Genomic DNA, 10,947 nt, shown 5'->3' on the forward strand with positions numbered 1-10,947 from the left:
CAGGAAAGGCTGAGAGGAGCTAGGTGGAAACGCAAGGCTGTTAGGAGCGAGCTGAGCACAGTTCCGGAGTCCCAGCGCTTCCTCCTTGACTTAGTGGGCATTAGTTTGGAAAGCCACCTTACTGCCAATTGGCCGCGTGCATAGTAAAACTACTGTTCGCAAAAGGATTTAATTCATCCCACCTCTGAAAGTGTTATTCAATACTACGGTGACTTGTCACCTCATCATAAAAGCTCACGCTTGTAAAACAGCATTATAACTATATTTCCATGTACAAGAACAGGCAAATGTCTCTTTAGTGTGTAAGAAGTATGTATCCTTGGAAGGACTTTTCTTATGACTTTCACCTCTTACACACAAACAAAATTACACTGGCGTCTCATAAACATGTAAGGCAAAGGTTAAAGCATGCCATAGGGCTACTGATGCTGCTATAATATGCCATTATAGGGAACCTGTCATTAGATTCATGCTGCCCTAACCATAGGCAGCATGAATCAGAGCATGGCTACACCATTGCCGCCAGATGTGGTTTACTCTGAAACATTAAATCTTTAAGTCACTAGAAAGATGCGAAAGCTGATGATGCGAAAAAAAATCTTAAACGGTGAAGTCAAACTTTCAAATGAACTAATGGCATTATTTTCAAACAAATGTGGAACATAATGTAATCCCCCTTACTCCCAAAATGTACAAAATTCTTTGCCATATAATTTGGGAAACATATTTTACCACTGTGGGGAGATTGATAAGAAACTAGTTTATCAAAAATGATCTTCGATCTCTTCCATGTATTATAAAACAATATATGCAGCTGCATGATTTGTGGGCTGCTAGACAGCCTGAATACATGTGTGGATTTCCTAACAAACAGGCAATCCCCACATGTATTCAGGCTGTCTAGCAGCCGCAAATCAAGCAGCTACAGTGACAGAAACTAAATCTCCGAGTACGCCAAAATACTCGGAGATCACCCGAGCTGTGGTTTTGGGATTTGATACAGTATATTCTGACACCTTTCAAGAGTACTGAAGGATATTAATCATTTACGTAGAATGTATCAAGAATTTAAAAGGCTACATTCCTAGCCCAAAGGCTTGGTAACCGCAAGAACAAAAAGGGTTGTCTAGGCTAAAGATAAAGCTTAATCATTGTACAGTATGACTTGGCACTATAACATTTTCTAAATAAGTTTATTTACTGCCAGAGAATGGAATCGCTCATGTTTACGTCCATAGACTATTATTACTTTAAAGGGAATCTGTCAGCAGGTGTTTGATATCTAGTCTGAGAGCAGCATGAGGTAGGGTTTGAGAGCTTGATTCCAGGGATGTAACTTGATCAGCAGCTTGCTGTGGTTTTAATACAATCAGTGATCTATCAGCAGGAGATTATCACTGGAGGACTAGGTGTATAGTGCCACCTGGTCCCACCATATCCCCACCAGTGATTGGAGGCTTGCTTACAACGTACTGTGTACAAGGGAAGCTGCCGATCACTGGTGTGTGTGTGTGTGTGTGTGTGTGTGTGTGGGGGGGGGCTCATACACAACTCTGTATTCTGAGCTCTGCTACGTCTACAGCATAGACAACAGGAAACCTAGAAAAATGGCACCAAACAGCCCAGTAAGTGACACATCCATGGAATCAGGCTATGTGCTCCTACATCATGCAGCTCTCACATTATGTAGCAGAAACCTGCTGACAGGTTACCTTTAAGCAATGATGTTTCAGACTTCCATATAACATATAAATTGGGAGGATTTCCCACCATTTCCCTCCAATATAGAAGTTTCCGACATTTGCTACTGTATGGACGTGCAGTATACATTACCTATATGTTCCCATAATATAACAATTATCTCATCTAAAGTCAGTAATGCAAACTGATAGCAAACACAGAGGAGCTCGGAATGTCACTGTAACCTGCAAATGCTGCATCTCTTTCTAAACAGATGGTTACATTTTAGTAAATTATTTACAAAAGCAATAAAATAAAGCTTTAATCATGAAAGGAGCTGCCGCTGCTGTCTGGCTTGGGTGACATACTAAAGGGCTAAATAACTTCAGTACTGCTAAATAAAAAATTGTGCGTAAAAAGGATGAAGAATCCTAGATGTTTCTGTGACGTGAATTATTAATTTATGCACATAAACGTTTGGTACGGCTCTGTTTAAAAGTCCAGTTGTCATCCATTTGTAATGGACCCAGTATTAAAATAAAACTGGATCCAATACAAATGGAGCTGCATGGTTTGGGTTCTGTTTTGCATCTATTTTTGTTTCATTTGTAATGGATCCATTTTTAATGTCTCTGAGCACTTCTAGTGTTCTGGAAATGAAAAGGCCTTTAAAAAATTAACGGGTGATACCATTTTTTGGCTGCAAAATAAAGTTGTGCACGCTACATTTTATGGATCCAGCTAAAAAACGTATTGCAGCTGGATTACAGCCAAATGAAAGACATTTTAAGACACTTCTGTCCCCATTCATATGAATGGATTCTGAGCTGAATCATCTTATTACCATTTTTGCCATCTCAAAATGTATTCGAAAATGGAAGAGCAATTGCAAGGAAATTAAAAGGGTTGCCTCATCTTAAATAGGTAAAATTACACATTGCTTGTAACAACAAACAAATGTGCAATTTACCTCTTATTAAAAAAACCTTCTCTATTCTCAAGAACAGAAGAAATTATAATTTTTATGGTTTACTACGTCGCCTAAGTTACCGGCCACCTTTGCAATCTATTAGAGGTGACCAGTCTTCTAGGCAAGGAGCACAGCACATATAAGCTCGTAGAGCTCACAAGTGCTGCTCTGAAGTGTGATTGCGATCCACTGAAGCTGCAGAGGCAATGGTGTTGGTAAAGTACTCAGTTCAGGCCAGTGGTGCTGGGAAGGTACCCAGTTCAGGCAGTGGTGCTGGGAAAATACTCAGTTCAGGCCAGTGGTGCTGTGAAAGTACCCAGTTCAGGCCAGTGGTGCTGTGAAAGTACCCAGTTCAGGCCAGTGGTGTTGGGAAGGTACCCAGTTCAGGCAGTGGTGCTGGGAAAATACTCAGTTTAGGCCAGTGGTGCTGTGAAAGTACCCAGTTCAGGCCAGTGGTGCTGGGAAAATACTCAGTTCAGGCCAGTGGTATTGGGAAAATACTCAGTTCAGGCCAGTGGTGCTGTGAAAGTACCCAGTTCAGGCCAGTGGTGCTGTGAAAGTACCCAGTGCAGGCCAGTGGTGTTGGGAAGGTACCCAGTTCAGGCAGTGGTGCTAGGAAAATACTCAGTTCAGGCCAGTAGTGCTGTGAAAGTACCCAGTTCAGGCCAGTGGTGCTGGGAAGGTACCCAGTTCAGGCAGTGGTGCTGGGAAAATACTCAGTTCAGGCCAGTGGTGCTGTGAAAGTACCCAGTTCAGGCCAGTGGTGCTGTGAAAGTACCTAGTTCAGGCCAGTGGTGCTGGGAAGGTACCCAGTTCAGGCCAGTGGTGCTGGGAAGGTACCCAGTTCAGGCCAGTGGTGCTGTGAAAGTACTCAGTTCAGGCCAGTGGTGCTGCTACAGTCTGAATTGTCAATCAGGAGCACACCGCCTCCAGCAAGCAGGAAGCCAGGAGACAGGGGAGGAATCTAGATTGTAGCGGCTCCTGCTGCAATTCTCCACTACCAGTACTGAAGAGAGTCTAGGACAATAAAACATAGAGAATGTTCTTGGCTTTTTTAGAGTACATCGTAAGGAGGGGATCCACTTGGTTTATATTTTTGTTGTTCCCTGTATCATTTGATGAAGCACATGTAAGAGTTTACATAAGAAGATTGATTGTATATACTATGTTCCTTGGTCGCAGAGGTTACGGCGAGTTCTTAGCCTTTGTAATTCTTATTTTTTTATACTCCAGATGTCTAGCTACTTTGTTCTCTGATTGCCTTCCAGACATGACCTGTTTTTTACGGAAACAAAACCCTCTTCTATGACTGACAGTTCTCAACACTTTAGTCATTTATAATAAAATTTAATTAATAATTAGTAATAAAATGTATGAGAAAAATGAGGATGGAAAGCCACAATTTGTACAGTCCTGCAGTTACAAGACGCTTTCCCCAAAAATGGGGATTTAATGTTGATCGTAATAAGTCATAAATATCTGCTAGTTGGAGGTCTGACCAAAGGTGATCTCATGGTCCTGACTCACTCCATATTCAAAGGATGGCTGAGATGGGAATCCGGGTCTATATACCACAACTAGATACAGCCAAGACAACTGCATAATCCCTAGAAGTAAATGTGAGTTATACATAAGGATAGCTCACGGCGCTAAGCTGTGTTACACTGAAGCCTATGCAAAGTGTGTCGCTTGCCACAGAAAAGCCAACACATTTGGAAACATCTTCGATTCTGTCACAGCAGGTCACAATTCGACACCATAGGGAATCATTACATCCAATGTTGCGATGTTTCGCTGTGATTTCAGTCTTACGCCACAGATGACACCTGGTGCCCCTAGCCTTAATCACAATATTTAGTTCAGCTACATCAGTAGGCAATCAATACATGTAACGGGAATAAAGTTCTGTTGTGCTCTCCCCAGTAGACTGTTAAACAGAAGAATGATCTATTTCCAGCTAGGAACCATAAAGCACACTTGACCTGCTCTTTGGAAGGTTTATAGAGCATCCAGGCTCTTTAACGCATTACCCACTTATGTCTTCAGCCAATAAATAAGCCGAAGACTTGACAGAAGATAAGAGTTTAGCCCACCTAGTCACTATCGTCTGGTCTATTCCAAACTGATTTATAAGTGCAGACCCTCCCTGCTCTTTGGCTTGACCTTAAATCTCTGTTCTTGTACCTCTACATGGAAACTCAAGGTGATACATCAAACCTTTCAGTGCTACAGCTCTACACATTAATAATCCTCCCTGTCTCCTGTGTGCAGATCTCCAAAAATGTAACCTTAAATGAGAATGAACATCATCAGGTCTTCATGTTACTTTAGACAAGCGTTTTTTCACACCCCTGTGATATGACTACCAGGGAATTAGGTGGTGAAAACTGGCAGGAAATCCACTGAGGGGTGTAAAGTGTGCAGTTTTACATAAGTATTACACAGAGCGGCGAGAGATGCATATTTCTAGAGACCACCATTGCTTTTCGTCAATTTATCATGTTTATCATTGACTCGCTTGCTTTCTCATCGGTGGGATCAATATGATACAAAAATCAAAAATGTAACTGGAAAATCAAAGTTTGCAGCAATCTGTCATCAGGTTTTTGCTATGTAATCTGGGGACATAGTGAGGTAGGAGATGAGACACAGATTTCAGGGATGTGTCAGTTATTAGGCTGTGTTTTTTCCATACAATGAATCTTTTGTTGTCAGGAAAATATCATTGCCTGGACTAAAACTCATGTGCCTCCTGGTCTGACTCCGCCCCTCCTCTGATAATCAGCTCACAGTCAATATATATACAGAGCTGGTGTGGGCGGGGTTAGCTTTCTCAGCTCTGCTACATATAAAAACTCTGATTGTATCACAACTGCAGCACCCAGTAATCTAAGTGATATATCGCTGGAATCAGGGTCCGTTTTCCTACATTATGCTGTTCTGAGATGAGGTAGCAAAAGCCCAGTGACAAATTAAATGCGATGTCATAAAAAGGCAAGAAGGTGCTGGCAGACAGCATGGAAGTATATGGAAGCCTGATATTATTTTCTCTGAAAAATTCTGATAGTAGAAGCATAAAACAGATCTGTGACATAACCGCTCTCCGTGTACAGCCAAAAATCCATCCTTATAATGTATATAAGGAGCTCCAAAACATCTACCACCTGAGTAACACAATAATTCTGTTATCTATTACTATTATTGATACAAAACTCATGATGTTCTCTATGCATAGTTGCTGTTTTACCAATATTTTAAACTTGACTATCTCGGTGGATGGCCAAATATAACACAAGGAGATCATCCAGGGAGGGGAGACCAGGGCCAATCCCAAACAGAATATTATACCCCCAATATTATACAATAGGGTACACAATGGTTGACCATATCTGAAGCTAGCAACAGAGTTAATTCAATTGTCATTAAAGTCATTAAAGTGTTACTCTCAAAATAGTAAGTTATTCCCTATGCATTGAATAAGGGGTAACTCACTGATTGCTGGTGGTCCAACCACTAGGATTCTCAGATCTAGGTTCTGTTTCCAGGCATCTAGGCTCAGCAGAGGTCAACTTACACTCCAGTCATTGTCTATGGGACTGCGGGAAATAGAACTGTGCTCAGCTTTTTTGAGTAGTCCCACAGACAGTGAATAGAGCAGAGGTCTAGCATCTAAATCTCCATTCAATCCAATAGGCCACTCAGCAGAGCCTGGTTCCAAAGCTCCATTCACGGGATCACTGGTGCTCCCAGTGGTCGGACCCCTACAGATCAGTAAGTTACCACCTACACCATGGATGGGGAATAATTTGGGGTAAAATTCTATAAAGTTTGTTTGTTTTGCGACTATTTACAAATTACCTATTAGATATTATGATGATTTGTCAGTTGACCATGGAAATAAAAGTGAACCTACAGGTGATCTATAAAAACTGTGCCCCACAAGCACCTGCAAAATGATGCTATGCAGTGCATTCACTTGTCTTTTAATTCAAAAAATAATATAAAAAATATAGTTAAACATAGTTATAATACACATATTTAGGAAAAACTGTAACATTTACTGAAGTTTTAGCCTGCAAAGATAACAGTGAGAATAAGATGATGTTATAAACATGTCGGATCCTTTAAGCAGTTATAACACGGTGATTTACAATGGGAGTTATAAGGTCGGTTGGGGTTCATATCATTAAGGCTTTTATTGAGTAGTAAATTGCTATTATAAATGTCTTTGATGAAATGGAGGCAGATACACAAAACTATAAAGTGGTAAAATTGCCTTCACTATATGTGTCTCTACTTGAGCTACATTCATTATGTTACTGACGGATCCTTATGAGTGCCCAAGATATTCAACAAAGAAACAAAGAAAAAGAAATAGGTCACAAGGTAGAGCCCTAAAGCCTCCTGACTGCACCTGACGCTACCCCATCTCATCTATACTATGTCATTTATAGGGACCTTGAAGGCTTTTCAAACTTTTGTAATTACATAAAATTCTCAGACTTTTTTTGGCCCCCAATTCATCATTTCTATTTCTCCAGTTTTCTGGAGTAATTTACTCGTTCTTAGTGGCATTTGGGCCTCATTTTCTATTTGTTTTGTGCCACTTTTTACATTGCTTTTCTACCATATGTCTTTATTTTCTCTGCATCTTTGCTTATCCAGATGTTTTAGACAGATTCAGGAATTGCAACTTTTATCAAATGTCGATTTTTTTTTTTAACGTGTTTCAGTGTTTCATTTCAGTCCCTGCTTGGAGTTTTCAATTTGTTTGACTTTTTAAGGCATTTGCAACTTTTGGTGCTAAGAAGTTGCAAAGACAAGTGAATACAAAAAAAAGAATATTTTTTTTTTTTAAACAAGTTCATGAACTACATACTCATGAATTTAGCATAAAAAAGTATGTCACAAAACATTAAAAAATAAGAACGAAAAGCGACTTCAATAAATTGGAAATGATGAATCCAAGTCCAAGTGGTCATTGAGATGAGATCCCTGCGAGTTAGCATGAAAAAGGAGATTCTCATAATTATCTTTAAATAAATATGATCGTATAGTAGTAATTTATTCTGACCAATAACTATATGACACTATTTTACTTCTGCTCCAAAAGGATAACATTAAACTTGACATTTGACAGATTCCATCTTTGATAATTAGGGGTAGGGAAGCGCCCTCTGCTGGTAGATTTTACAAACTGTAGTAAAATTTGTTGTGGGACCTTATGAAGCTCTAATTGAAAACATATCTGAAATTGAGAGGGAAAAAAAACCTACAGCCCGGCCAAACAATTATATTACTACATATCTGAAATAGCATTCTTCATAAAGAAAACACTGCGAATGACGTAACATTGGAGAGCTCTTTGGCTTTTACCATTGGGAAATTGTCCAGACAGCACTTGAGTTATGAGAACAGCACAGAATCCCAATTGTAGTCACAGTTGTGCTAAGTTTAGCCATGCTTGTATTACCATAGCGTGTAATTTTATAATAAGACTACAATTAGATCAGTCAATGTAATTCAATCTGGCCTGGTATATCTGAACCACACATTGAAGGTATTTTATTATTATAAGGTAATCAATCATTTATCATTTCCGCTTATTAATACAAAAGATCTGATACATACAATCGCCCAAAATATATATACTTCCACTCTCAGGGTGCTTGGAGGGTGCCAAAAACTACTTTGCCTTTGCCAGGAGATTAGACACAAATTTAAGGTAGCAAATTACACCTGAAGAAAAGCCCAGTAATGACGATGGAACTGTAATACCTGCACTAGTGAAAATGTCTCCATCGTCTCGTCGGCACAATAAAACAGTAATGAGAGATGGCTGTAATTCCTATTATTATTTTGGTTGCCCATTATTGGTTATTTCGCTTGGTGAAAAGTCACAGTCTTAACTATGTCATCCCCATCCTAAATCTCAGGCATGACGATTATCTGATCACTTACAGTATCCCTTACAGAAATTTCCTAGGACTTCCCTCTAATAAATCGCATGATACTTTCCTGATTTGGAAAATTCTCCAAAAGAAATGAAAATATTTATCTGAATCTGTCAATATTTGGGATATTCAAACTGAATAACAAAACAAACAAAAAGAACACAAAACAAGCTAGATCTGAGAGTTCCAATGGCCCTAAAGTCCATAAATCCACCTTCATAATGCTATAATTCCCAGCTGCTGGCACTAGGGAAGCTGTGATCCATTTCCAGATGGTGTAACCAATCACACCCCTGACACAGCAGTAAAACCTCTAGAGCCAATCCACACATTACAGAGCCACATGCACTGGAGCTGATGTCCACTGCCTCTTCTTACCTGAGTTGCACTGAATCCCTTGGATCAAGATAACAGCCAGAGCCACAAAGTGCTTGATGATCATGGTGAAAAGTGATGATCATACAGGGGCAACAGGTCCATAAATGTCAAGATGTCAGCATGCAATAATCCCTGATGAGAGGTCCTTGAGTTCAGGCTCCACTGTGGTCCCTTCCAGCAGCAGCAGGTCCTATGCACTGGAGCTGTTCACAGAGCCCATGATTCAGACTTGTTTGTGCCTTTGCCTGCAGGTGCTGTATGGAGCTGAGCACAATAGAAGATCACACAGGCTGCAGCTCCAATAACTTTTTTTCCCCCTCTTGCTCTGGACAAAGTTTTCTCTTTCCTGCTGCCACCCCCCTGGGATTGAGGTTGTCTACTCACACTATACACAGGCTGTGATAGAGCATTAGTACATGGCCAGTGAGGAGTTCCTGCCTGTCCTCTGCTGTCTGGTGCTGGGATGTTTGCTACAAGCTCAGATTCTTTATACAGAACACAAGAGGAAGGAGATACGTCAGAAGCAGCCAAGGAACCTCTCATGTCACCAATGCCTTCAAGGCAGCTTTTCCTGGCTCAACTGAAGCCAAAGATTGCACAGATTGTGCCAAACACTGCAGACTTAAAGGATCTCTGCGTAAAAAATCCTGTGACCCTTCCTGCCCTCTCATAATAGATGGATCATTGACAGGTAGATTACAGGTATTCAGTGGAGATGACCTAAGGGTGTTAACTACTGCACTGCTGAAATGACCTGAACCTTCTAGGAATCCTAGTGTGAAATAACCAGCTGTTAAGGAAAAAAACAATGGAACAGCTGCTTCAAATTGTTTTGAAAAAAAAAAAAAATAAATAAATATATATATATATATTTTATGTGAGCAGGGGAGACAGACAGACCCACGTGAGAGCCTGAGGAACTTCTGGTGGGCTCTACATCTGACATTATACTCTGTCCTACCAATAGCAGACAGCATATCATATATATTTAGGTAAATGCCCGTCAAATTAAAGGGGCTTTCCAGGACTATAAAACTGATAAAATTCCTTGTAACCTCTACCCCCTGTAAATCTGCTGTTTAAAGGACTGTACATAAAGTGCCTCTCCTCCATTATTGCTTACCAGGTACAGGTCTGTATCTTCAGCAGCTGCTATGTTGTAGTGAATTGTACAACCAGGCATGGATGTAACTAAAATCACAGCCACAGCTGATCGGTGGGGTGCCTATAGTTGGAACACTATCAATGCAATAGTACGTCATTGAATTTTTAAACCTTTCAAAGGGAGACATGCAATTGTTTTCTCTAGTGAGATGGTTGTGGCTCAGAATAATTTTCTCCTGGCCCAAGGTACTTCAGTCTAACAATGGACATGAAATATGTAAAACCTTTTTTCATAGTGTAAGAACGCCATCTTTGACAAACATGGATATACTGTATCAATGAGTAGAATTACACAATTCTCCAATAAACTGCTCGCTGGACCCAAAACAGACAACCCAACGTAGGCATAAGTTCTTAAACTATGGGATCAATTCATAAAAGTGTTTTGACATTTTTCTGAAGTAAAACACCTCGAAATATCACAAATTTGTGTTCCAACTCGAAGTTGCTAAAAAGGTTTGCAACTTTTAGCGCTTTTACGTCAGCCCTGGACAGATCCTTCAAAGTCCATAAAGTGAACAAAGCTTGGTTTGGATGGCGCACCCGGCAAATTGATCAAAAATGAATTTCCTTTCGGGTTGTAAATTATGCGGGAAATATACTCCAGATCTCTGATGTGCATCTCATTCCTTAGTAGAAGGACATGGCAGTTATAAGATCATAGATGCACTTAGTAAGATAAATTTGCCTCTTAATGAATTAGTTATATCTTACAGCATCTCTGCCTTCAAAAAGACGTTGCATACGCAACTTCAGTCTTGAATCTTTTCAGTAAAGTTGAATAAGTTATGACTATGTGGA

At 40.1% G+C, this 10,947-nt stretch overlaps 1 protein-coding gene across 1 annotated transcript in view; it reads right to left on the reverse strand.

Moving 5' to 3' along the window:
- LOC141050884 (vascular endothelial growth factor receptor kdr-like) overlaps positions 1–9,430 on the reverse strand; it is a 261,295-nt gene extending 251,865 nt beyond the window's left edge. Inside the window, exon 1 of the mRNA XM_073547555.1 lies at positions 8,983–9,430. Within this exon, the coding sequence (XP_073403656.1) occupies positions 8,983–9,046 (64 nt within the window). The 5' untranslated portion in view covers positions 9,047–9,430. The remainder of the gene's footprint in view (positions 1–8,982) is intronic.
- Between the last annotated feature and the right edge of the window lie 1,517 nt (positions 9,431–10,947).

The sequence above is a fragment of the Dendrobates tinctorius genome, unplaced genomic scaffold, assembly GCF_039654945.1.
Source record: "Dendrobates tinctorius isolate UK_male_01 unplaced genomic scaffold, ASM3965494v1 ptg000154l, whole genome shotgun sequence".
Lineage (NCBI taxonomy): Eukaryota > Metazoa > Chordata > Amphibia > Anura > Dendrobatidae > Dendrobates > Dendrobates tinctorius.